Below are 27,974 nucleotides of genomic sequence, written 5' to 3'. Positions count from 1 at the left end.
CCTAATCTCTCTCTCTCTCTCTCTCTCTCTCTCTCTCTCTCTCTCTCTCTCTCTCTCTCTCTCTCTCTCTGTACAATTGCATAGTTTTGCAATTGAAAAGGTTCTTTTTATGTAATATACGTCTCGAGTTTATAGTAGTGTGATTGTCCTACTCTCTCTCTCTCTCTCTCTCTCTCTCTCTCTCTCTCTCTCTCCTCTCTCTCTCTCTCTCTCTCTCTCTCTCTCTCTCTCTCTGTACAATTGCATAGTTTTGCAATTGAAAAGGTTCTTTTTATGTAATATACGTCTCGAGTTTATAGAAAATGGTTCTCTCTCTCTCTCTCTCTCTCTCTCTCTCTCTCTCTCTCTCTCCTCTCTCTCTCTCTCTCTCTCTCTCTCTCTCTCTCTGTACAATTGCATAGTTTTGCAATTAAAAAACTTCTTTATGTAGTTTATAGCAGATGGTGTGATTGTCCTACTCTCTCTCTCTCTCTCTCTCTCTCTCTCTCTCTCTCTCCTCTCTCTCTCTCTCTCTCTCTCTCTCTCTCTCTCTCTCTCTCTCTGTACCATATGGTTAATTACATTTCCTTATTATGTCTTTCTTATCCCCTAAATTATTATTATATCTATTACAATTTTACATTATTATCCTCTGCAATTTAAGCCTAACACTGTCCTGTTATTATTATACAATATACCTTTAGTTCATGTTTTTAAACTTTACTTCATATTATAACTAATATTTACTTTAATAATGATTATAATCAATTATTATTTCTCCTTTCTATAAATTTTGAGGACCCCCAGCTATGAAATAACCTTCCAAGGTTATTGGGTGTTAAAAAAACACGTGAATTTAGTATGTGAATAAGTTTGAAAAGCCCTTAGCAACCCGTTATCAGTGTTGCCAGATGGGTTAGTGTAAAAATCCCCAAAACAACCCAAAAATCCCCATTTCCACATATATTTCTTTATAATTTGTACAGAATACCCCAATTATACATCCAAAATCCCTAAATCTAGGGATAAATTCTCATATCTGGGAACTGTCCGTTATACCAGCGATAATTCAACACTTGGTAACTCTATCCCGTAAATAAATAGCTACATGGCAACTCAAATTGATTATCTTTCAAGAGTCAAATTTTTTTTATTTAAATGCTATTTTTAGCCATATTTTAAAAGCTTATAAGTTTCCATATGTCTAAACAGTTTTTAGAATTTGTATTCGTGAATTTTAGTTATATATATCAGCTAGATTCTTTATAATGTTGAATTGTAACATTAATTCAGAATTTTTTTTTCAAATTTCTAAAAAAATTCAATCGAATAATACTTATTTCATATTAGCTTCTGTTGTTATCCAATGTATATGTTTATTACTATTATTATTGTAGTAAACACACACACACACACACACGCACACGCACAAACACTCACACACGCACAAACACACACACACACACTCAATTGGAAAGGTCCCTGCTTTGCAATCTGTTTGATGGGAGTTCGAGACACCATCCTTCTGAGCTAGGGATAAGGGGTTCAAGGGAGCCTATAGGTCTACCTGCTGAGTCATCAGTAGCCATTTCCTGGCCCTCCCTGGTCCTAGCTTGGATGGAGAGGTGCCTTGGTTAAGTCTGTAGAACAGTACCCTGTTCCTTGCATCTGCCATTCATGAGCGGCCTTTAAACCATTAATTCTTTTATTTGCTAAGCTACAACCCTATTTGGAAAGCAGAATGCTATAAGCCCAGGGGCCCCAATAGGGAAAATAGCCCAGTGAGGAAAGGAAATAAGGAAAAACTACAAGAAGTTTAAGAACAATATTATTATTATTATTATTATTATTATTATTATTATTATTAAGCTACAACCCTAGTTGGAAATGCAGGATCCTATAAGCCCAAGGGCCCCAACAGGGAAAATAGCCCAGTGAGGAAAGGAAACAGGGAAAAATAAAATATTTTAAGAATATTAACATTAAAATAAATATTTCCTATATAAACTATAAAAACTTTAACATAACAAGAGGAAGAGAAATAAGATATAATAGTGTGTCCAAGTGTACCCTCAAGCAAGAGAGCTCTAACCCAAGACAGTGGAAGACCATGGTACAGAGGCTATGGTACTACCCAAGACTAGAACAGTGGTTTTATTTTGGAGTGTCCTCCTAGAAGAGCTGCTTACCATAGCTAAAGAACCTCTTCTACCCTTACCAAGAGGAAAGTAGCCATTGAACAATTACACTGCAGTTGTTAACCCCTTAAGTGAAGAAGAATTGTTTAGTAATCTCAGTGTTGTCAGGTGTATGAGGACAGAGGAGAATATGGTAAGAATAGGCTAGATTATACGGTGTATGTATAGGCAAAGGGAAAAAGAGCCATAACCAGAGAGAGGGATCCAATGTAGTACCATCTGGCCAGTTAAAAGACCCAATAACTCTCCAGGTAGAAGGTTGGCCAGGGCACCAGCCACCCATTGAGATACTACCGCTAGAAAGCTATTGAGTCCTTTGACTGGCCAGACAGTACTACATTGGATCCTTCTCTTTGGTTACGGCTTATTTTCCCTTTGCCTATACATACACCGTATAATCTAGTCTATTCTTACCATATTCTCCTCTGCCCTCATACACCTGACAACACTGAGATTACCAAACAATTCTTTGTCGCTTAGGGGGGTTAACTACAGCAATGTTCTGTGGCCAATTTCCTCTTGGTAAGGGTAGAAGAGACTCTTTAGCTGTGGTAAACAGCTCTTCTAGGAGAAGGACACTCCAAAATCAAACCATTGTTCTCTGGTCTTGGACAGTGCCCTAGCCTCTGTACCATGGTCTTTCAGTCTTGGGTTAGAGTTTTCTTGCTTGAGGGTACACTTAGGCACACTATTCTATCTTATTTCGCTTCCTCTTGTTTTGTTAAAGTTTTTATAGTTTATATAATAGATCTTTATTTTAAATTTCGTTACTCTTCTTGAAATATTTAATTTTTCATTGTTTCCTTTCCTCACTGGGCTATTTTCCCTGTTGGAGCTCTCGGGCTTATAGCATTCTGCTTTTCCAACTAGGGTTGTAGCTTAGCAAGTAATAATAATAATAATAATAATAATAATAATAATAATAATAATAATAATAATAGCGGTTACTAGGCAGACCCTCCCACTTACGCCCCAACGAAAACTAACAAATTTTTCATTGTTTCCTTTCCTCACTGGGCTATTTTCCCTGTTAGAGCTCTCGGGCTTATAGCATTCTGCTTTTCCAACTAGGGTTGTAGCTTAGCAAGTAATAATAATAATAATAATAATAATAATAATAATGATAATAATAATAGCGGTTACCAGACAGACTCTCCCACTTACGCCCAACGAAAACTAACCAATTTTTCATTGTTTCCTTTCCTCACTGGGCTATTTTCCCTGTTAGAGCTCTCGGGCTTATAGCATTCTGCTTTTCCAACTAGGGTTGTAGCTTAACATTTAATAATAATAATAATAATAATAATAATAATAATAATAGCGGTTACCAGGCAGACCCTCTTACTTAGGCCCAACGAAAACTAACCTAACCTTTCCTCTATCCATTCCAGGTATGTAAGTGAGGAAGGGGCCTACTGGTTGCCCTCGGGGTGGCAGGTGGCGCCTGCCGGCATGATGGAGGAGAACATGGAGTCGCCCGAAGAGCCGGTCGCCTCCCCTCAAGACGGCGCTTCCACCTCCGGGAGCAAGAGGCCGGACTCGAAGAAGTGCGGCGTGTGCGGGGACAGGGCCCTCGGGTACAACTTCAACGCTATCACTTGCGAGTCGTGTAAGGCGTTCTTCAGAAGGAATGCTCTCAAGAACAAGGTAAGGGTTTTGTACAGTTGTCTCCTTGTATGTTATTTGAATGTGTTTTTAACCCTTTTACCCCCATGGACGTACCGGTACGTTTCACAAAAGCCATCCCTTTACCCCCATGGACGTACCGGTACGTTTCACAAAAGCCATCCCTTTACCCCCATGGACGTACCGGTACGTTTCACAAAAGCCATCCCTTTACCCCCGAAGGACGTACTGGTACGTTTCACAAAAGCCATCCCTTTACCCCCATGGACGTACCGGTACGTCCTTGCAAAAAAATGCTATAAAAATTTGTTTTTCATATTTTTTGATGATTTTTTGAGAAAATTCAGGCATTTTTCAAGAGAATGAGACCAACCTGACCTCTCTATGACAAAAATTAAGGCTGTTAGAGCAATTTAGAAAAAATCTACTGCAAAATGTGCTGGGAAAAAAATAACCCCTTTGGGGGTTAAGGGTTGGAAATTTCCAAATACCCCGGGGGTAAAAGGGTTAATTAACTTAGAATGTGTTTATATTCAGGATTTAACTAAAATTTCAAAAGATTTATTCAAATAAAAGATCTGCTTCTCTTTTATATGAAGAAAAGAAATTCAGGAACATTGAATACTTTAAAATTCTTCAGATCAACACGTCACATTTTTGGTTTATATTAAATGAAAATTTATTTTGAGGATTTTACTCTCGTTTCTAAAGTCCTCTTCAAATAAAAGATCTGCTTCTCTCTGTTAAATCTCAGAAAGGACTTCAAAAACATTGAATACTTAGAATTCCTTTAGATCAACACGTCACATTTTTGGTATATATTTAAATAAAAAAACAGCCTTTACATCAAATAATAATTCAAGGGAAATATACATTTTTGCCCCATAAATTTCCACATTCTTTAACATCAATAAAATTTCCCTTTTCATAGTCTACTCTTCTGTGATTTATAGTATTTTTGATGTGGAAGTTCAAGAGTATTCAAGAGTAAATATAAGGAAAGACCTCTTTAGTCTTGCTTATTAACTACAAAAGATATAACAAAGAAAAACTAGTAATACGTAAAAAATTGCAAAACACGTAGAATAAATAAAAGTACGAAGCGAGACTTATCAGCCTGCGTATCAGAAAAAAGCATTTGCACTGAATTTGAACTCGCGAAGTGCCAACGATCCAGTCAACAGCACATCGAAACAGAACAGACCTCAATTGCTTATAACTTGCTAGCAAGCTTCCATCGGAGAATGGAATCCGTCCTTTTGTATAAAAAGAGAAAACTAAAATAAGATATTGATAATTAAAGACGGAATAATAACATTCAATTACAGTACATACGGACGTCTGTAGCGATATATTTCAGGAGACCTAAATACATGTACTTTCAAAGTACTTAATAATAATGTATTTTCAAACACTAATACGCAAAGAATGTGTATAATGTCCGAGATGTGGCTTAACTTATACAACAGTAGGCTTATTTTTGTATTATAGATTATTGAAATACATTACTGTAGTATATTTCTTTTTTAATGAGATACTTTGGTAATACAGGATTTTGTCATTCTGTGAATTTAATATATTTGGAAAATTACTTAGGAATTTTTTATATTTTATTGTCAAGGATCTAAATACTTATTATCTTTCAGACTATACTTTTGATTTCTCTATGTGCGTATGTTAAATCCTGACTATTATATCTAAAGTCATATGTGTCCAAAGAGATACAGAAATACAGTCATCAAAATAAAATTCAAAATGTGATACCCTTAAAGTTATTATTACTAAAAAAATACTTGATAACTAAAAAAACACTTAATATGTATTAAAGTGTAGGTTATTATAAATTCACGGTCATATATCATTGTATATTCTAAGTGCTTATTCTAAGGACAGATCTCTCACACTTTTCCCGAAGTGCCATATAACTTCCAAGAAGATAGAAGCTACAGACTTAGTATATACAATGATATAGAACTATGGATTTTTATTACGTAATAGATTATGTTGTATACAGTAATACTGTATTGCTATATTAATTTTACTTTAATTTTTCGATACCGTCACTTCACCACAGACCGCTTCCTTTCCAGGAGTTCCGGTGTCCGTTCCAAGACAGTTGTAAAGTGGACCAGGTGACTCGAAGGTTTTGCCAAAAGTGTCGTTTGAGAAAGTGCTTCGAGATCGGCATGAAAAAGGAGTGGATAATGACGGAGGAGGAGAAGCAGAGAAAAAAGCAGAAAATCGAGGAGAACCGCGCGCGGAAAATGGGCGACGCCTACTCGGACGACGACAGTCTGAAGGGCAGCGTGCCGCCGTTCAGTCCGTTTTCTTCGGGGTCGACCGGCGAGGCGAGCAAGCCGCAGGCGATAGTCGTCGGAGTGATCCGTGGCGAGGAGGAGTCGTCGGCAAAGGTGAGGCGCTGGTTGGTTAACTAGAAGCTCCTCGACTTACAAACGTTTCAACTTACAAATGTTTCAACTTAAAGCATTTCAACTTAGAAGCATTTTAACTTAGAAGCATTTCAACTTACGAACATTTCAACTTACAAGCATTTCAACTTACAAGCATTTCAACTTACGAACATTTCAACTTACAAGCATTTCAACTTACAAGCATTTTAACTTGCAAGCATTTTAACTTACAAGCATTTCAACTTACAAGCATTTTAACTTACAAGCATTTCAACTTACAAGCATTTTAACTTACAAGCATTTCAACTTACAAGCATTTTAACTTACAAGCATTTCAACTTACAAGCATTTTAACTTACAAGCATTTCAACTTACAAGCATTTCCACTTACAAGCATTTCAACTTACAAACATTTCAACTTGCAAACATTTCAGCTTATAAGCATTTCATCTTACAAGCATTTCAGTTTACAAACAAACATTTCAACTTACAAGCATTTTAACTTACAAGCATTTCAACTCACAAGCATTTGAACTCACAAACATTTGAACTCACAAGCATTTCAACTTACAAGCATTTCAATATTATATAATTCAACAACAATTGCAATATGAAACGATACTATTTGTTGACCTTTGCGGCCAAAAATCTTATAGACATATTCAGCCTTTCAGAACCTCTCGTAGAAACCCTTGGTGTTACCAATTCAGTCTTTCAGAGTCCCTCTTAGAAACCCTTGGTTTTACCAATTCAGCCTTTCAGAACTTCAAATAGAAACCCTTGGTGTTACCAAGTCAGCCTTTCAGAGCCCCTCTTAGAAACTCTTGGTTTTACCAATTCAGCCTTTCAGAACTTCAAATAGAAACCCTTGGTGTTACCAAGTCAGCCTTTCAGAGCCCCTCTTAGAAACCCTTGGTTTTACCAATTCAGCCTTTCAGAACTTCAAATAGAAACCCTTGGTGTTACCAAGTCAGCCTTTCAGAGCCCCTCTTAGAAACCCTTGGTGTTATCAATTCAGTCTTTCAGAGTCCCTCTTAGAAACCCTTGGTTTTACCAATTCAGCCTTTCAGAACTTCAAATAGAAACCCTTGGTGTTACCAAGTCAGCCTTTCAGAGCCCCTCTTAGAAACCCTTGGTTTTACCAATTCAGCCTTTCAGAACTTCAAATAGAAACCCTTGGTGTTACCAAGTCAGCCTTTCAGAGCCCCTCTTAGAAACCCTTGGTGTTATCAATTCAGTCTTTCAGAGTCCCTCTTAGAAACCCTTGGTTTTACCAATTCAGCCTTTCAGAACTTCAAATAGAAACCCTTGGTGTTACCAAGTCAGCCTTTCAGAGCCCCTCTTAGAAACCCTTGGTTTTACCAATTCAGCCTTTCAGAACTTCAAATAGAAACCCTTGGTGTTACCAAGTCAGCCTTTCAGAGCCCCTCTTAGAAACCCTTGGTGTTACCAATTCAGTCTTTCAGAGTCCCTCTTAGAAACCCTTGGTTTTACCAATTCAGCCTTTCAGAACTTCAAATAGAAACCCTTGGTGTTACCAAGTCAGCCTTTCAGAGCCCCTCTTAGAAACCCTTGGTTTTACCAATTCAGCCTTTCAGAACTTCAAATAGAAACCCTTGGTGTTACCAAGTCAGCCTTTCAGAGCCCCTCTTAGAAACCCTTGGTTTTACCAATTCAGCCTTTCAGAACTTCAAATAGAAACCCTTGGTGTTACCAAGTCAGCCTTTCAGAGCCCCTCTTAGAAACCCTTGGTGTTATCAATTCAGTCTTTCAGAGTCCCTCTTAGAAACCCTTGGTTTTACCAATTCAGCCTTTCAGAACTTCAAATAGAAACCCTTGGTGTTACCAAGTCAGCCTTTCAGAGCCCCTCTTAGAAACCCTTGGTGTTACCAATTCAGTCTTTCAGAGTCCCTCTTAGAAACCCTTGGTTTTACCAATTCAGCCTTTCAGAACTTCAAATAGAAACCCTTGGTGTTACCAAGTCAGCCTTTCAGAGCCCCTCTTAGAAACCCTTGGTTTTACCAATTCAGCCTTTCAGAACTTCAAATAGAAACCCTTGGTGTTACCAAGTCAGCCTTTCAGAGCCCCTCTTAGAAACCCTTGGTTTTACCAATTCAGCCTTTCAGAACTTCTCATAGAAACCCTTGGTGTTACCAAGTCAGCCTTTCAGAGCCCCTCTTAGAAACCCTTGGTGTTATCAAGTCAGCCTTTCAGAGCCCCTCTTAGAAACCCTTGGTGTTACCAAGTCAGCCTTTCAGAGCCCCTCTTAGAAACCCTTGGTGTTACCAAGTCAGCCTTTCAGAGCCCCTCTTAGAAACCCTTGGTGTTACCAAGTCAGCCTTTCAGAGCCCCTCTTAGAAACCCTTGGTGTTACCAAGTCAGCCTTTCAGAGCCCCTCGTAGAAACCCTTGGTGTTACCAATTCAGCCTTTCAGAGCCCCTCTTAGAAACCCTTGGTGTTACCAATTCAGCCTTTCAGAGCCCCTCTTAGAAACCCTTGGTGTTATCAATTCAGTCTTTCAGAGCCCCTCTTAGAAACCCTTGGTGTTATCAATTCAGTCTTTCAGAGCCCCTCTTAGAAACCCTTGGTGTTATCAAGTCAGCCTTTCAGAGCCCCTCTTAGAAACCCTTGGTGTTACCAAGTCAGCCTTTCAGAGCCCCTCTTAGAAACCCTTGGTGTTATCAATTCAGTCTTTCAGAGCCCCTCCTAGAAACCCTTGGTGTTATCAAGTCAGCCTTTCAGAGCCCCTCTTAGAAACCCTTGGTGTTACCAAGTCAGCCTTTCAGAGCCCCTCTTAGAAACCCTTGGTGTTACCAATTCAGCCTTTCAGAGCCCCTCTTAGAAACCCTTGGTGTTACCAATTCAGCTTTCCAGAAACCCTCGGTGTATATACTTCGCATTTTTTCAGCTATCGCGAGGATGGGTACCTCCGAGTATAACACCGCGATAGACAAGGAATTACTGTACATATATACGTATAGTATTAGTTGAAGTTTGCAATAAACCACTAAATATTTCAGTGAAATTCCTCTCCCTCATCAGGTGCTACGGGTCGAAGGTCAAACAGATGTCCATTCCCAGGAGAGAAGCATCATCCAGTCTACCGGTGCACCGGTCGTCAAACCACCTCTTCCCTCCGGTTCATCGGTAGAATATTACAAAGAAGAAAAGTAAGTATTTTTCTCATGTTATGCGAAGTGTTTTGTCGTTTATTTTATTTAATTCTGAGCGGAGATACTTTAACGTAGTGAAAGGCTTTGCATATTGCCATGTTCGGCAAAAGTGTACTAGTCAGGGACACCCATACTATGTTGGTTATCATCAATTTTGTACCATCAATATACGATTTCACTTTTCAAGAATCGTTCGATTCTCCTTTCTTCTTCTTCTTTGTCTGCATCCTTTCCCACTTCCATGTGGGGTCGATGTTTCTGGCCCGCTTTCTCCATCTACCTCTGTCCCACACTTCATCACTGGTTAATCCCTCGGGACCGGCACCAAGTTGAGGCTGGCTTGTCCCCCCCCCCTCCCCCTCAGTGGCTTCCTCCAGAGTATGCAGACAAAGAAGAAGAAAGGAGAATTGAACGATTCTTGAAAAGTGAAATCGTATTCTGATGGTAAAAAAATTGATGATAACCTTTTCAAGAATCGTTCGATTCTCCCTTCATCATATTCTTGAAAACTTCGGCTTCAAAGAAAAATGAACTTATGAGATTTCCCATAATCTGTTTATTTTCTCTTGTCGATTTTTTAACTGCAGATAAATTGTCTTTGTATATTTTACAGTTATGCAATATATGGCTGCCAGCCAATCACAACAATACCCTTCTTTTTTTTCCGTCGTCAGAGAATACGGTAACGACGTTACCAGTTCGCCCTCCGCGAGCCAGCAAGAAATACCTCCGAGGTGTTCCGAGGACCAGGAATTTCCTGGCCATATCTCATCGCACTCGTCCAGAGTGGTGCAACTTTTACCATATAGTCATACCGCTAGTCCTAATGATAATTCATCTATAGGTGAGAACTGTGGTTTGTCTGTTCATTTGGTGAGCTCATTATTATATGTGGAATTTATCGATACAGACGTTATTAACGTAATCAAACATTTACTCCACATGAATGTAAAGAGAGTTCTGTATGAGAAAGTGATTGTACCAACTGTGATGTATGGATCGGAGTTGTGGGGAATGAAAGTGACGGAGAGACAGAAATTGAATGTGTTTGAGATGAAGTGTCTAAGGAGTATGGCTGGTGTATCTCGAGTAGATAGGGTTAGGAACGAAGTGGTGAGGGTGAGAACGGGTGTAAGAAATGAGTTAGCAGCTAAAGTGGATATGAATGTGTTGAGGTGGTTTGGCCATGTGGAGAGAATGGAAAATGGCTGTCTGCTAAAGAAGGTGATGAATGCAAGAGTTGATGGGAGAAGTACAAGAGGAAGGCCAAGGTTTGGGTGGATGGATGGAGTGAAGGAAGCTCTGGGTGATAGGAGGATAGATGTGAGAGAGGCAAGAGAGCGTGCTAGAAATAGGAATGAATGGCGAGCGATTGTGACGCAGTTCCGGTAAGCCCTGCTGTTTCCTCCGGTGCCTTGGATGACCGCGGAGGTAGCAGTAGTAGGGGAGTCAGCATTATGAAGCTTCATCTGTGGTGGATAACGGGGGAGGGTGGGCTGTGGCACCCTAGCAGTACCAGCCGAACTCAGTTGAGTCCCTTGTTAGGCTGGGAGGAGCGTAGAGAGGAGACGTCCCCTTTTTTGTTTCATTTGTTTGATGTCGGCTACCCCCAAAATTGGGGGAAGTGCCTTGGTATATGTATGTATGTTGTATATGTGTGAATTTGAATAATGAACATAGTTTAACCCTTTGAAAGTATTTAACTAGCTACATATCATTTTCAATTCTCATTTTAATTTTTCCCCATTTTGAATATACTGTACTGCAGTAATGTTAAGGCAGCCAGCTTGAAAATAAAATCCAAGCCAACTTTATGATATGAAAAGTATATTTACTGGAACGATTGAAGTAAATTGGTTAAATGTGATATTTGTGGTTCATGAATTTACAAAATCCAAATTTCAATGAGGTGGTTCTCACCTATTGGTTTAAAGATGAGTCCATTTGAAAGACGGCTGTATATTACTATAATATTAGGCATCATCAAACTATCTCCCATAGAATAACATAAGCAGTGAAAAGCTTTGTAAGTCAAATTAGTGTAGGCCTATTATTATGATTATGATTATTATTATTATTATTATTATTATTATTATTATTATTATTATTATTATTATTACTTGCTAAGCTACAACCCTAGTTGGAAAAGCAGGATGCTATAAGCCCAGAGGCCCCAACGGGGAAAATAGCCCAGTGAGGAAAGGAAACAAGGAATAATAAAATATTTTAAGAACAGTAACAACATTAAAATAAATAAATACTTTAACAAAACAGGAAGAAGAGAAACCAGATAGAACAGTGTGCCCGAGTGTACCCTCAAATCAGGATATTATAAATACTATTTTGATTACAGTATTAAAATACAATATTGTTTTATTACAATATTTCTTCAGCTTCTCTAGTTATTTTCAGTAGGATCTGTGTTTGTAAATCGAATCTTTATTTATCTTAATCAATCTTTATATATTTTTACAGAATCGGAAACCTTCGCATCATCCCCTCACGTGTCCGTGAATGCTAGTCCAGTGTCGGCCCACTGTCTCGCGCCGGAGTCGCCCCCCACTCCCACGAGCGAGCCGTTGGGGAACCTCAGTATGGCTCAAGTGATGGCGATTAATATTAAAAAAGAGGTACGCTTAATGTCTCCGTATGGTACGATCTGTTGTTACCTCCGCCAACGAAATTGGAAGGAGGTTATGTTTTCACCCCTATTTGTATGTTTGTTTGTGAAGAGCTACCTTGTCTTAATTTTAATTGTAGAGTAGTGAAACTTGCAGAGATTAACTGTTATGGTAAGCAGTTCTTCTAGGAGAAGGACACTCTGAAACCAAACCATTGTTCTCTAGTCTTGAGTAGTGCCATAGCCTCTGTACCATGGTCTTCCACTGTCCTGGGGTAGAGTTCTCTTGCTTGAGGGTACACTCGGGCACACTATTCTATCTTATTTCTCTTCCTCTTGTTTTTTTAAAGTTTTTATAGTTTATATATGAGGTTTATTTTATTGCTGTTACTGTTCTTAAAATATTTTATTTTAATTGTTAATTACTTTTTTTGTAGTTCCTTATTTCCTTTCATCACTGGGCTATTTTCCCTGTGGGAGCCCATGGGCTTATAGCATCTTGCTTTTCCAACTAGGGTTATAGCTTAGCAAGTAATAATAATAATAATAATAATAATAATAATAATAATAATAATAATAATAATAATAATAATAACTTCAGAAACATTAGAAATCAGTCGCCCTGATTAGGTATATTGGTATGAATAGTCTACACTTTGCATTTGTCTACGTCTTGCATTCGTCACATCAATTACGACAACTTCTAGAATCGATATAAGGATTTTGAAATCACAAATACTGGTAGCATTATTCTGCTTATAAAGAAATAGCTGTATTTTGTTTTTAGAGATAAAAGCATTTATTAGATTGTAGAATATTGTAGGGACATTTTTGAACACCTGAAGCAATACCAGCATGCAGTATTATAGTAATGTAGGGGGATAGGGGGCGTATGAAAAGCTTGTAATCATGTGAATGTCTTTAGTCTTTCAATTCTTTATCAACTAATCATAATGGATACATTTTTTATTTCATAAAGCAAAAGGAAATATAAAAAACACAATTAAGAAGGGAACATGTATTAACATTTATGAAATATCAAAGTAAAATCAATTCTATGGACATAAAATGTATGATGAAAAGAATGCTAAGAAAGATAGGGAAAAAAACTAGGGAAAATATTACATACACTAAAAGCAAATATCGGTTAAAAAAAATATATGTACAGTACATCATTACGTTTATAGGAAGATCTGTGCTTACTGTAGTGTTGCTAGTTGACCAACTATATTTGTCCGATCTTTATCTGTGGAAATGTAACGTCATCACCATCATCATCTCCTCTTACGCTTATTGACACAAAGGACATCGGTTAGATTTCGCCAGTCGTCTCTATCTTGAGCTTTTAATTCAGTACTTCTCCATTTATCATCTACTTCACGCTTCACAGTCCTCAGCCATGTAGGCTTGGGTCTTCCCACCCTTCTAGTGCCTTGTGGAGCCCAGTTGAAAGTTTAGAATCTATAATAATGAATGGAGAAGTAAATGTAACGTATTTTCATTTGTATATTTCAAGGTTGAATACAATGATGGGGAAGCCATCCAGAGTCCTTGGGAACAGCGTGAAAACACCGAGCAGCAGCAAGATTGCTGGCAAAACTTCAGCGTGCAAGAAGCTCTGCGAATGCTGCAACCCGGCTGCAAGGCAAATTCGTTAGTATGGTTTGGTTCCGCACTTTGAAAATGTTGTCAGTGTTATGTCTGGATGTTGAGAGTTTTAATGACTTTTTGTTTTATATTTAGAGTATATTCCAAGCATAATGTTTGTATGTAAATAATCTTTGTTATATTAACCCTTTTACCCCCAGGCTATTTGGAAATTTCCAACCCTTAACCCCCAGGGGGTTATTTTTTTCCCAGCACATTTTTCAGTATATTTTTTTTAAATTGCTCTAAAAGCCTTAATTTTTGTCATAGAGAGGTCAGGTTGGTCTCATTCTCTTGGAAAATGCCTGAAATTTCTCAAAAAATTATCAAAAATATGAAAAAAAAAATTTTATAGCATTTTTTGCAAGGACGTATCGGTACGTCCATGGGGGTAAAGGGATGGCTTTTGTGAAACGTACCAGTACGTCCTTTGGGGGTAAAAGGGTTAACAATACTATCATTTTTCATTTCCTAGGAGTGTGACTGGTATAACTATGATGGACTCCATCATGAATACGGCCATCAGCGCAGAATACAGTGCCTTCAGTCTCCTAGGGAGCTCGAACCCAAGAGAACTAAATGAACCGGAGAAGCTGAAGCTGAGCGAGCTGTCCGAAGCCAATAAAGGCCTCATGGCCCCGTTGTGCGAAGACTATAATTTTAAGGTAAGATTTGGTTTGTAGGAGCGGGTCCTTTAGGGGTAAACTATTAACGTGCTTTTTTCATATTTGTATGGGGTAAACAAGGTTGCCTTCTATTGAAGGTCTTTGCTTTGGTTTTTGGGGGTAAACCATAGTCTAGATCGGCTTCCCTGCCTGATATTGCTTAGACCCTGGTAGCGTATGTTTCTGTGTTGTACCAGTCACCAGCGTCCTCCGTCCCAGCAGCGAAGTCCTGGCGCAGTTAGGTCAACAGTTCGAGACCTGTGAAGTGTCTGTTATGTCTTTTAGGTGTTGGAGTGGCTTTGCTTGTGTGTGTATTTGTCTGTAACACCCATTTGCTTTAAGTAAACCTATCTGTCAATTACATACATAATCCGGAGGTGTCTACACAGATAGTAAAGTGTCTGCCTTTCTACGTGATAATTATTTCTATGGAAATATCCTTGCCTGGTCATGTACTGAACGAGAGTTTGAGACCTGCTTAAGCTCAATAGCTTCTTATAAAGTCTGCAACCTCACCAGTGCCTGGCCCTCCCTGGTCCTAGCTCGATAGAGAGGGGGCTTGGGGTGCTGATCATATATGGTCAGTCTCTAAGGGCTTTGTTCTGTCCCTTTCTTGTGCCATTTTCTCTGCCATTCATGAGCCACCTTCAAACTTGAATGTTTGAAACTATTACTTGAAATTATTATTTATAATAAATTAAAAGCTTTGGCTTGCAGTAGCTTTCCAAAGATATATCTTTAGAGGAAAGCTGTTTGTATAATTTTGATATATTCTGCAACTAACAAAGTATTTTCACAAATTCATTTTTATTAATTAAGTAACATGATCAAATAATTTAATAGGTTTTTTCTTGGTTTATTGACCAGGTGTCCCTACAAAAAAACTTGCCAATAAATAAATTATATCACTGGTATATTGTAACATACGACTGGCAAAATCTAACAGAGGGCCTTTGCGTTAATAGGCGTAGGAGGAGATGATGATATTGTAACAAATAATTTTGTATTTAATTATTCTATACTGTATCCTATATAGTACCTTATATGGATATGTCCAATATCTATTTTAGGATAAAACTGACTTTTATAGTGAGCTCTAGATTTGAAAATTTCTTTTAACCCTTTTACCCCCAGGCTCTTTGGAAATTTCCAACCCTTAACCCCCAAGGGGTTATTTTTTCCCCAGCACATTTTGCAGTATGTATTTTTTAAATTGCTCTAACAGCTTTAATTTTTGTCATAGAGAGGTCAGGTTGGTCTCATTCTCTTGGAAAATGTCTGAATTTTCACAAAAAATTATCAAAAATATGAAAAAAATAATTTTTATAGCACTTTTTTGCAAGGACGTACCGGTACGTCCATGGGGGTAAAGGGATGAGTTTTGTGAAACGTACCAGTATGTCCTTTGGGGGTAAAAGGGTTAAGATAATGCTTAACTGATCTTGTGAGTGCTAAATTTGAATTTTTTAAATTTGTATTTGTATTGAATTTTAAAATAAATCCTCAAAATGCAACAGTTATAAATAGCTAAGCCATGCAAAAAAACCTTGCATAATATAACACATTTAAGGCCACTATTATTACTAATAAAGCCACTGTGTTTCGAATCCCTCGTCAGTAACATTTTACTGGAGAAGCGCCTTCTTTCAGGACCTCAGCAATCCCTCTTTGATCAACATCATCAACATGACGGAGATAGCCATACGTCGCCTCATCAAGATGTCAAAGAGAATATCCGCCTTTAAGAGTCTGTGCCAGGAGGATCAGATCGCGCTCCTGAAGGGGGGATGCACGGAAATGATGATCCTGCGGTCGGTGTTTGCGTACGATCCGGACAAGGATTCTTGGACGGTAAGTGAGGAGGTGATAACTTTGAGTAATTTTGACGATATGAGAATAAATTTATAATGACATCACATTATTAGGGTTGGGATGGTCGATGTGGTAACGTCCCTGACTGGTGAACGCCAGACTGGGGTTCGATTCCCGCTCAAACTCATATTCTTTGGTCGCTACAACCTCACCCTCCTTGTGATCTAAGGATGGGGGATTTGGGGGAGCCCATAGGTCTATTTGGAGAGACAGAGCTTCCTTCACTCCATCCATCCACCCAAACCTTGGCCTTCCTCTTGTACTTCTCCCATCAACTCTTGCATTCATCACCTTCTTTAGCAGACAGCCATTTTCCATTCTCTCAACATAATCAAACCACCTCAACACATTCATATCCACTCTAGCTTCATTTCTTGCACCCATTCTCACCCTCACCACTTCGTTCCTAACCCTATCTACTCGAGATACACCAGCCCTACTCCTTAGACACTTCATTTCAAACACATTCAATTTCTGTCTCTCCAAATAGACCTATGGGCTCCCCCAAATCCCCCATCCTTAGATCACAAGGAGGGTGAGGTTGTCATCTCACTTACCGTCCAAGAATCTTGGACGGTAAGTGAGACGATAACTTTGAGTAATTTTGGCGATATGAGAATAAGTTTATAATAACCCTTTTACCCCCAGGCTATTTGGAACTTTCCAACCCTTAACTCCCAGGTGTTTTTTTTTTTTTTTTAGCACATTTTGCAATATATATTTTTTAAATTGCTCTAACAGCCTTAATTTTCATCATAGAGAGGTCAGGTTGGTCTCATTCTTTTGGAAAATGCCCGAAGTTTCTCATAAAGTTGTCAAAAATATGCAAAAATAAATGAAAATAGCAGTTTTTTGCAAGGACATACCAGTACGTCCACGGGGGTAAAGGGATGAGTTTTGTGAAACGTACCAGTACGTCCATTGGGGGTAAAAGGGATAACATCACGTTATTAGGGTTGTGGTGGCCGATGTGGTAACGTCCCTGACTGGTGAACGCCAGACTGGGGTTCGAGTCCCGCTCAAACACCTTAGTTCCTTTGATCGCTGCAACCTCACCATCCTTGTGAGCTAAAGATGGGGGGTTTGGTGGAGCCTATAGGTCTATCTGCTGTGTCATCAGCAGCCATTGCCTGGCCCTCCTTGGTCCTAACTTGGGTGAAGGATAGGCTTAGGTGCTGATCATATTGTAGATATGATTAGTCTCTAGGGCATTGTCCTGCTGATAGGGCAATGTCACTGTCCCTTCCCTCTGCTATTCATGAGTGACCTTTAAAAAAACTGAAGTTAACGTTAACAGCAAGTTATTTTATGATTAAGTATTGCTTATCTGATAACTTTTGGGAGTAATTTTGGTGATAAGATAATAGGTTTATAATTTCATAACATCACACTATTAGTAACTAAAGTTAATTATGTTTATAACAAAGTGATTTGTATGTATTATATAAAAATAATTATGAAAATGAATTTCATCCATTGAAGTAGTGTCTAGCATTATTAAGAGAAATATTTTTTTGAAGATTCCATATTAAAAATCTTTTTTATTTTCTAGCTTTTATAAAAAATAATTTTTTCTTTAAAAGATAAATATATTATGAAGATTAAAGTATGGAATACCATACATCAAAATTAAACATACATTTAAAAATTCTACCTTTTTTATTTTCTATTCTTTTTTATCAAAAAAAATTTAATCCTTGAGAGAAAAATATATTTATGAAGCCTGCAGTATGAAATGTATCCAAGTTCACCATGTGTAAAAGAATTTAATCCTTGAGAGAAAAATATATTTATGAAGCCTGCAGTATGAAATGTATCCAATTTCACCATGTGTAAAAGAATTTAATCCTCGAGAGAAAAATATATTTATGAAGCCTGCAGTATGAAATGTATCCAAGTTCACCATGTGTCAAAGAATTGAATCCTTGAGAGAAAAATATATTTATGAAGCCTGCAGTATGAAATGTATCCAAGTTCACATTGTGTAAAAGAATTGAATCCTTGAGAGAAAAAATATATTCGTGAAGCCTGCAGTATGAAATGTATCAAAGTTCACCATGTGTAAAAGAATTTAATCCTTGAGAGAAAAATATATTTATGAAGCCTGCAGTATGAAATGTATCCAAGTTCACATTGTGTCAAAGAATTGAATCCTTGAGAGAAAAATATATTTATGAAGCCTGCAGTATGAAATGTATCCAAGTTCACATTGTGTCAAAGAATTTAATCCTCGAGAGAAAAATATATTTATGAAGCCTGCAGTATGAAATGTATCCAAGTTCACATTGTGTCAAAGAATTTAATCCTCGAGAGAAAAATATATTTATGAAGCCTGCAGTATGAAATGTATCCAAGTTCACATTGTGTCAAAGAATTTAATCCTTGAGAGAAAAATATATTTATGAAGCCTGCAGTATGAAATGTATCCAAGTTCACATTGTGTAAAAGAATTGAATCCTCGAGAGAAAAATATATTTATGAAGCCTGCAGTATGAAATGTATCCAAGTTCACATTGTGTCAAAGAATTGAATCCTCGAGAGAAAAATATATTTATGAAGCCTGCAGTATGAAATGTATCCAAGTTCACATTGTGTCAAAGAATTGAATCCTCGAGAGAAAAATATATTTATGAAGCCTGCAGTATGAAATGTATCCAAGTTCACATTGTGTAAAAGAATTGAATCCTCAAGAGAAAAATATATTTATGAAGCCTGCAGTATGAAATGTATCCAAGTTCACATTGTGTAAAAGAATTGAATCCTCGAGAGAAAAATATATTTATGAAGCCTGCAGTATGAAATGTATCCAAGTTCACATTGTGTAAAAGAATTGAATCCTCGAGAGAAAAATATATTTATGAAGCCTGCAGTATGAAATGTATCCAAGTTCACATTGTGTAAAAGAATTGAATCCTTGAGAGAAAAATATATTTATGAAGCCTGCAGTATGAAATGTATCCAAGTTCACATTGTGTAAAAGAATTGAATCCTCGAGAGAAAAATATATTTATGAAGCCTGCAGTATGAAATGTATCCAAGTTCACATTGTGTAAAAGAATTTAATCCTTGAGAGAAAAATATATTTATGAAGCCTGCAGTATGAAATGTATCCAAGTTCACATTGTGTCAAAGAATTTAATCCTCGAGAGAAAAATATATTTATGAAGCCTGCAGTATGAAATGTATCCAAGTTCACATTGTGTAAAAGAATTGAATCCTCAAGAGAAAAATATATTTATGAAGCCTGCAGTATGAAATATATCCAAGTTCACATTGTGTAAAAGAATTGAATCCTCGAGAGAAAAATATATTTATGAAGCCTGCAGTATGAAATGTATCCAAGTTCACCATGTGTAAAAGAATTGAATCCTCAAGAGAAAAATATATTTATGAAGCCTGCAGTATGAAATATATCCAAGTTCACATTGTGTAAAAGAATTGAATCCTTGAGAGAAAAATATATTTATGAAGCCTGCAGTATGAAATGTATCCAAGTTCACCATGTGTAAAAGAATTGAATCCTCAAGAGAAAAATATATTTATGAAGCCTGCAGTATGAAATGTATCCAAGTTCACCATGTGTAAAAGAATTGAATCCTTGAGAGAAAAATATATTTATGAAGCCTGCAGTATGAAATGTATCCAAGTTCACCATGTGTAAAAGAATTGAATCCTCAAGAGAAAAATATATTTATGAAGCCTGCAGTATGAAATGTATCCAAGTTCACCATGTGTAAAAGAATTGAATCCTCAAGAGAAAAATATATTTATGAAGCCTGCAGTATGAAATGTATCCAAGTTCACCATGTGTAAAAGAATTGAATCCTCAAGAGAAAAATATATTTATGAAGCCTGCAGTATGAAATGTATCCAAGTTCACCATGTGTAAAAGAATTGAATCCTCAAGAGAAAAATATATTTATGAAGCCTGCAGTATGAAATGTATCCAAGTTCACCATGTGTAAAAGAATTGAATCCTTGAGAGAAAAATATATTTATGAAGCCTGCAGTATGAAATGTATCCAAGTTCACCATGTGTAAAAGAATTGAATCCTCAAGAGAAAAATATATTTATGAAGCCTGCAGTATGAAATGTATCCAAGTTCACCATGTGTAAAAGAATTGAATCCTCAAGAGAAAAATATATTTATGAAGCCTGCAGTATGAAATATATCCAAGTTCACATTGTGTAAAAGAATTTAATCCTTGAGAGAAAAATATATTTATGAAGCCTGCAGTATGAAATGTATCCAAGTTCACATTGTGTCAAAGAATTTAATCCTCGAGAGAAAAATATATTTATGAAGCCTGCAGTATGAAATGTATCCAAGTTCACCATGTGTAAAAGAATTGAATCCTTGAGAGAAAAATATATTTATGAAGCCTGCAGTATGAAATGTATCCAAGTACACCATGTGTAAAAGAATTGAATCCTCGAGAGAAAAATATATTTATGAAGCCTGCAGTATGAAATGTATCCAAGTTCACCATGTGTAAAAGAATTGAATCCTCGAGAGAAAAATATATTTATGAAGCCTGCAGTATGAAATGTATCCAAGTTCACCATGTGTAAAAGAATTGAATCCTCAAGAGAAAAATATATTTATGAAGCCTGCAGTATGAAATATATCCAAGTTCACATTGTGTAAAAGAATTGAATCCTTGAGAGAAAAATATATTTATGAAGCCTGCAGTATGAAATGTATCCAAGTTCACCATGTGTAAAAGAATTGAATCCTCAAGAGAAAAATATATTTATGAAGCCTGCAGTATGAAATATATCCAAGTTCACATTGTGTAAAAGAATTGAATCCTTGAGAGAAAAATATATTTATGAAGCCTGCAGTATGAAATGTATCCAAGTTCACCATGTGTAAAAGAATTGAATCCTCGAGAGAAAAATATATTTATGAAGCCTGCAGTATGAAATGTATCCAAGTTCACCATGTGTCAAAGAATTGAATCCTCGAGAGAAAAATATATTTATGAAGCCTGCAGTATGAAATGTATCCAAGTTCACCATGTGTCAAAGAATTGAATCCTCGAGAGAAAAATATATTTATGAAGCCTGCAGTATGAAATGTATCCAAGTTCACCATGTGTAAAAGAATTGAATCCTCGAGAGAAAAATATATTTATGAAGCCTGCAGTATGAAATGTATCCAAGTTCACCATGTGTCAAAGAATTGAATCCTCGAGAGAAAAATATATTTATGAAGCCTGCAGTATGAAATGTATCCAAGTTCACCATGTGTAAAAGAATTGAATCCTCGAGAGAAAAATATATTTATGAAGCCTGCAGTATGAAATGTATCCAAGTTCACCATGTGTAAAAGAATTGAATCCTCGAGAGAAAAATATATTTATGAAGCCTGCAGTATGAAATGTATCCAAGTTCACCATGTGTCAAAGAATTGAATCCTCGAGAGAAAAATATATTTATGAAGCCTGCAGTATGAAATGTATCCAAGTTCACCATGTGTAAAAGAATTGAATCCTCGAGAGAAAAATATATTTATGAAGCCTGCAGTATGAAATGTATCCAAGTTCACCATGTGTAAAAGAATTGAATCCTCGAGAGAAAAATATATTTATGAAGCCTGCAGTATGAAATGTATCCAAGTTCACCATGTGTAAAAGAATTGAATCCTCGAGAGAAAAATATATTTATGAAGCCTGCAGTATGAAATGTATCCAAGTTCACCATGTGTCAAAGAATTGAATCCTCGAGAGAAAAATATATTTATGAAGCCTGCAGTATGAAATGTATCCAAGTTCACCATGTGTCAAAGAATTGAATCCTTGAGAGAAAAATATATTTATGAAGCCTGCAGTATGAAATGTATCCAAGTTCACCATGTGTCAAAGAATTGAATCCTTGAGAGAAAAATATATTTATGAAGCCTGCAGTATGAAATGTATCCAAGTTCACCATGTGTCAAAGAATTGAATCCTTGAGAGAAAAATATATTTATGAAGCCTGCAGTATGAAATGTATCCAAGTTCACCATGTGTCAAAGAATTGAATCCTTGAGAGAAAAATATATTTATGAAGCCTGCAGTATGAAATGTATCCAAGTTCACCATGTGTCAAAGAATTGAATCCTTGAGAGAAAAATATATTTATGAAGCCTGCAGTATGAAATGTATCCAAGTTCACCATGTGTAAAAGAATTGAATCCTCGAGAGAAAAATATATTTATGAAGCCTGCAGTATGAAATGTATCCAAGTTCACCATGTGTCAAAGAATTGAATCCTTGAGAGAAAAATATATTTATGAAGCCTGCAGTATGAAATGTATCCAAGTTCACCATGTGTAAAAGAATTGAATCCTCGAGAGAAAAATATATTTATGAAGCCTGCAGTATGAAATGTATCCAAGTTCACCATGTGTAAAAGAATTGAATCCTTGAGAGAAAAATATATTTATGAAGCCTGCAGTATGAAATATATCCAAGTTCACCATGTGTAAAAGAATTGAATCCTTGAGAGAAAAATATATTCGTGAAGCCTGCAGTATGAAATGTATCCAAGTTCACATTGTGTAAAAGAATTGAATCCTCGAGAAAATATATTTATGAAGATTACAGTATGAAATATATTGAAACCATTTTTAAAACTTCTAATTCTGTATTTTCGTTACAGATACAGCAAGATCACGATCGCTTCAAAAACATAAAACTGAAGGTGCTCAAGGCGGCCCCCGGCAACGTCTACGAGGAACACAAGCGTTTCATCTTGGCATTCCAACCCGAGTGGAGAAGAGATCTCAATATTATATTCCTCCTCTCGGCAATCACGCTTTTCATGCCGGAACGTCCGAACATTATTCATGCGGATGCCATAAAACATGAACAGGTGGGTAAAGTAGTAGGCAGCATTTGAACTTTTGAAATGTTTAACTTTTGAAAGTTTGAATGTTCGAACTTTTGAAAGAATAACATGCGGTTGTATCATTACTATTTAAATGTTTAAAGGCCGCTCATGAATTGGCAGAGGAAAGGGACAGTGACATTGCCCTAGCGAACAGAACAATGCCCTAGAGACCGACCATATATCATATGATCAGCGCCCTCTCCATCCAAGCTAGGACCAAGGACGGCCAGGCAATGGCTGCTGATGACTCAGTAGATAGACCTATAGGCTCCCCCAAACCCCCCGTTCTTAGCTCACAAGGATGGTATAGTTGCAGACACTAAAGGAACTAATGAGTCTGAGTGGGCCTTGAACCCCCGTCTGACGATCACCGGGTAGAGACGTTAGCAATCAGGCCACAACAACCCTAAGCTACAACCCGAGTTGAAATAGCAGGATGTTATAAGCTCAAGGGCTCCTAAAGGGAAAATAGCCCAATGAGAAAAGGAAGAGAAACGGATAGAATAGTGTGCCCGAGTGTATGTACCTTCATGCAAGAGAACTCTAACCCAAGACAGGGGAAGACCATGGTACAGAGGGTATGGTACTACCCAAGACTAGGGAACAATGGTTTGATTTTGCCTGCTTACCATAGCTAGAGTCTCTTCTAGAATGAGCATATTCGTGCAACTGAGGCATGTAAACAATTGAGCACCTTATGTAAGTGTGAAGGGCAGAGCACGATGGCCACTTGTGTTCTTGAGAACGCACCTGTTGAGGCGAGACCAAGCGAGTGCATCCGTAGAAGTGAGCACAACTTAGGTTGTGTGGGGGGCATGTGAGATAGTTGTGAATATTCAGGACTGCGCTCTTGAAGTCTCCCATTGTATTCCATCATATTCACTGAAGTTATAGGGGAATTCACCACAGAACAAGTCAAACAGATTGAACTATTCGGGTAAGGGGTGCGAGGTCACTCTCCTTTTGAATTGATCGTTGTTGTATCTCCATTGTCTGTTGTCCTGATCCTACAGACAAGAATGGTGGGATTAGATTGGGGTAGATCCTAGCTTATTACCCAGGGCTTGTAGTAATTTATGCTTAAGGAAGGCCAGTGTCCTTATGGCCTTTTCCCCAGCATCCTGAACAATTTCCAGCAGGTTACTAAGAGGAGTAGTGCAAGATATCGCTGCTTCATTTGCAGAAGTTTATACCACTGATTCTTTAGTAGCTATCATCATCACCTCTCTTCGTCACTGGCCTGGTGAAGGGAGACATACAAGGGTCAGAGATTAGATTACCTGAGGAAAGAAGTGTCGACGAATCCTTGATTTTGTGGAAGTTCCTGACAGAACAATCCAATATCAGCTTCTTCCTCCTCTTCCCATACTCCAACCACTGCTCTGACTGCCAATTTCTACACTCGTTGCCGGGAATTTTGAACAATCATGCTTGCATGAGGTACACAAAAGATGGGGATCCACATGAATCCTGTTCATGGAAATGCCGCACTTCTGTCCAGCAACTTTAGGGCAGGAATGCATGTCCGCTCCTGATTTCTCCATCACCAAACACACTTTCACTGTAAAGAGTAAGAAGAAAAAGGTAAACAGCCAACATAAGAGCACCTAGCGTATGTTTGTACACCTTGGCGGCTAAAATCAAAGTCACGTCTGTGTGCTGGCAAAGAGGCTGGGCTTCTCCCACCTCCCACCAGTAACCACAGACACCCAGTTGAAATTCCGACGGCCGAATTCCAGAACTCTGGTTTGCATTGGTATCGGAACAACGTTATGTTTCGCATACAGGGTGTAGACATGTATCCAGTGTGAAAATATTTTTAACATTTAAGAGTTGTTTTAAAAAATATTTGTGAAGTACACTATTCCTTAAATTTGCCGTTTGTTATCTTAATGACTGTTTGATATTGAGATTTATATGTTCTTGTTGACTAATGACTATAATCTACAATTGTTCATTGTTGTTGTTCTCAGCTTTAACCATTTTCTGGTGGGGTCACAGTCATGAATGATTCGTCTGTCGATTTCTGTTCTGTGCTTCGTTTTCTTCAATGCCTTTCCATAGCTAATCTTCCCATACACAATCACACCTTTTTCTTTGTCTTCCTCTCTTCCTTCTAACCCGAACTTCCATCTCCATCGTATGTCTTCCAGCATGATGTTAATCTTTTTGTAAAAGGTGTCCATATCATATGTGCTTTTCCTCCTTTATTTATTTTGATAATTCAACATTTGTCGATCCTCTTATACAGTATATAGTTAAAGTATACGCATTTTTATTCCAGACATCCATCTCATACTCATTTCTTATTGGTTAATAGAAAAAAATTATCTTTTCCCTTCCAGTGTTCGTATCTCTACCTACTGAAGCGTTACCTCGAGTGCAAGTACGGGGGTTGCGAAGGCAGAACAGTGTACCACAGACTCTTGGAGAGAATAAATCACCTTCACATCCTAAACGAAAATCACATACGCGTCTTCCTGGAGGTGAACCCCCAAGAAGTCGAACCGCTCCTCATAGAAATCTTCGATCTGAAACAGAGGTGACAGTCTGAAAACGAATTAGCGTAAAACATGCCTCAGTTTATTTTTTATTTCTTCCTCCTTTTCCCGAACTTCAGGTACGTTGCCCGGCAGGATATTTTTACGAGAAACTGCTCCTGCGGAGACTTCGGCGATTTTTAGAAAAACAAGGCGTCCTCTTTTTTATAGATTTGTACAAGTGTTTTTCCAGTCCACATTTCCTGTGCGAAGTGACAGTTGTGCTCAACAAAAAAGCCATTTATACCGCAAACTTTTATACATAGTGTATTTGTTTTTTGTTAGTAAAATCTGTATACAGTATATATATATTTACCATATGCAATTTATGTATTATAAAACTGTCCACAAGGCTTTCTAAAGTCGTGCCATAATTGGTATGATTATATATTTGTTAAATTATACAGTCATCACCAATATCTCTTTCATTACTCGGACCTTGCGTTACCCTAAAATCGTCCAAAGATTCACGCTATAAATATTTGCATAATTTTTTCACATAACTATGATATCTTACAGTAAAAAAATATAAAATTTATATTGATTCTAGAAAAATATTAAAGTCTCAAATAGGTACTTCAAAGTCTAATCTACCATACAATTTTATTTAGAAAATATCAAATGATTTGAAAACTTTTCCCTTAATAAAATCAAATGTTACAGAGACATAACATAAAAAAAACTTTAACAGATAATACTGTGATAACACATACTATAAATGATCAAATATTTAACAACCATACAATATAATAAAAATAATTTTCATAAAAACAAAATATACAATTCCCTGTAACACTTATAAAATATATAACCAAAGAACACGTTAAAAACAAAATATCGTCATTCATATAACTTGCCTTCAATCATTTTATCAATGGCACAATAAAATATCCAACAATTCTTTGCGACAATTATAAAATTATACCCGTGAACCTTAAGGGGTTTCTGAACAGCAGACAAGCCACTGGGCATTCTTTTAAAACTATAAATGACTACAATAGTTTATTGCTGGTACGCAACTTCTCACCTTTACGACAAAAGAGTTAGTTGAATAATACCAACCCGATAACAAATGAGCAATATCTGGAGAAATATCTAATATATATAATTCACTCATGGTAGAAGTTGCCCGTATCTTTGTACGCTGTAATACATAGAAATGTATTTACTTTACATTTCATAAACTAGATTGAAAAGCACAAGGCAGTGACAATATGAGCAAAAACATTTAAGATCAGGTTTATTTCTAACTTGTGATCAAGTTCTCTCACTTTCTCTTTAGGAAATAAATTTATACGGTATAAAATTCAAGTGCAATTTTCATGTTTCATAAACAAACATTTCATATCTTACTTATGAAATACTGCCTTCATAGAGCTCAGTCATCAAGAAAAGAGACAAGAGGTTCAAGGAAGAGCTTGTAGTATTCCCCCAGCCATTAAAAGTATCCATCTATTCATTACATTGTCAGCCATGATACCGAGACTTGGGAAAGACGGAAATATCCAAGGTAAGTTTGTCCTTATGAAACATTTTCTTCCGTTAGTTTTACCAAGTTGCTAAGTAAAACAGAAAATGTATGAGCTCTTTAAGTTCCCAAATAAATGGTAATACTAAAGGTTATTCATAAGAACCAAATTAATTAAAAGTTGTAATATAAGAGCCTTGAGGCAACCCAAAAGGACTCTACGGAACATGATGGGGTCCAAGATCATAAAAATGACATAGCCGAAGTTGTGCGAAACTGTTCAAAAATATTAGACTGCCTTTATCGCTTCTTCTTATAAAATACAAGACCCCAAGAACCAACATACAAGCAAGGAATCAAACCACCTGAATCAGTAGATAAAATAATGGAGAGGCAAGGACACTGAATCCACCTGTGTCTTCAGACAAGTTCATTTCAAAACCAGGCTGTGGATTCGTGACAAGAAAGTATGGAAGAAAATGTTCTCTCTATCTTAGACACATTTAGCCTAGACCAGACTTAACTTAGTAGTACTGTAACTCTAAGCATAAATTTGTTACAGGCGCAGCTGTACCAAACCCGGGGAAGACTGTATTACCACACTTAAAAGTTTTATTCCATACAGTACCACTTACCCCAGCATAGAAAACGGGAAAACAAACCCAGAGTAAAAATTTCACAAATATCGTAACATTACACGAAAATATACAGATGAAATAATACCTACAGCTCTTACTTCATCCAAGGTTGAAGAAGAGCTAACAGAAAACAGCTAATACAGTAATACTTCAGCTAATACTTGAATGGGAGGAGATAAACAATGGGCACGGAATGCAATATGTCTTAGGTTGGGTTTCAAGGAATAGCTCGAAGACGTTTATCCATAATTCAGCAATGT

General features: G+C 37.1%; 1 protein-coding gene across 3 annotated transcripts in view; it reads left to right on the top strand.

Moving 5' to 3' along the window:
- The window catches only part of Hr96 (Nuclear hormone receptor HR96), a 33,662-nt gene extending 7,637 nt beyond the window's left edge, over positions 1 to 26,025 (top strand). For 2 of the 3 annotated variants that reach the window (XM_068356223.1, XM_068356224.1), the window contains exons 2-11: positions 3,569 to 3,824; positions 5,894 to 6,214; positions 9,257 to 9,384; positions 10,062 to 10,231; positions 11,863 to 12,017; positions 13,524 to 13,660; positions 14,130 to 14,319; positions 15,970 to 16,170; positions 22,838 to 23,050; positions 25,414 to 26,025. In XM_068356223.1, the coding sequence (XP_068212324.1) occupies positions 3,569 to 3,824; positions 5,894 to 6,214; positions 9,257 to 9,384; positions 10,062 to 10,231; positions 11,863 to 12,017; positions 13,524 to 13,660; positions 14,130 to 14,319; positions 15,970 to 16,170; positions 22,838 to 23,050; positions 25,414 to 25,614 (1,972 nt within the window). In that variant the 3' untranslated portion in view covers positions 25,615 to 26,025. Of the gene's footprint in view, positions 1 to 3,568; positions 3,825 to 5,893; positions 6,215 to 9,256; positions 9,385 to 10,061; positions 10,232 to 11,862; positions 12,018 to 13,523; positions 13,661 to 14,129; positions 14,320 to 15,969; positions 16,171 to 22,837; positions 23,051 to 25,413 lie in introns of those variants that run through there. The other variant, XR_011040848.1, reaches the window with a different exon arrangement.
- Positions 26,026 to 27,974: the final 1,949 nt, after the last annotated feature.

This window comes from Palaemon carinicauda, chromosome 32 (genome assembly GCF_036898095.1).
Source record: "Palaemon carinicauda isolate YSFRI2023 chromosome 32, ASM3689809v2, whole genome shotgun sequence".
Taxonomy (NCBI): Eukaryota; Metazoa; Arthropoda; class Malacostraca; order Decapoda; family Palaemonidae; genus Palaemon; species Palaemon carinicauda.
This window is presented reverse-complemented; position numbering and strand designations above follow the sequence as displayed.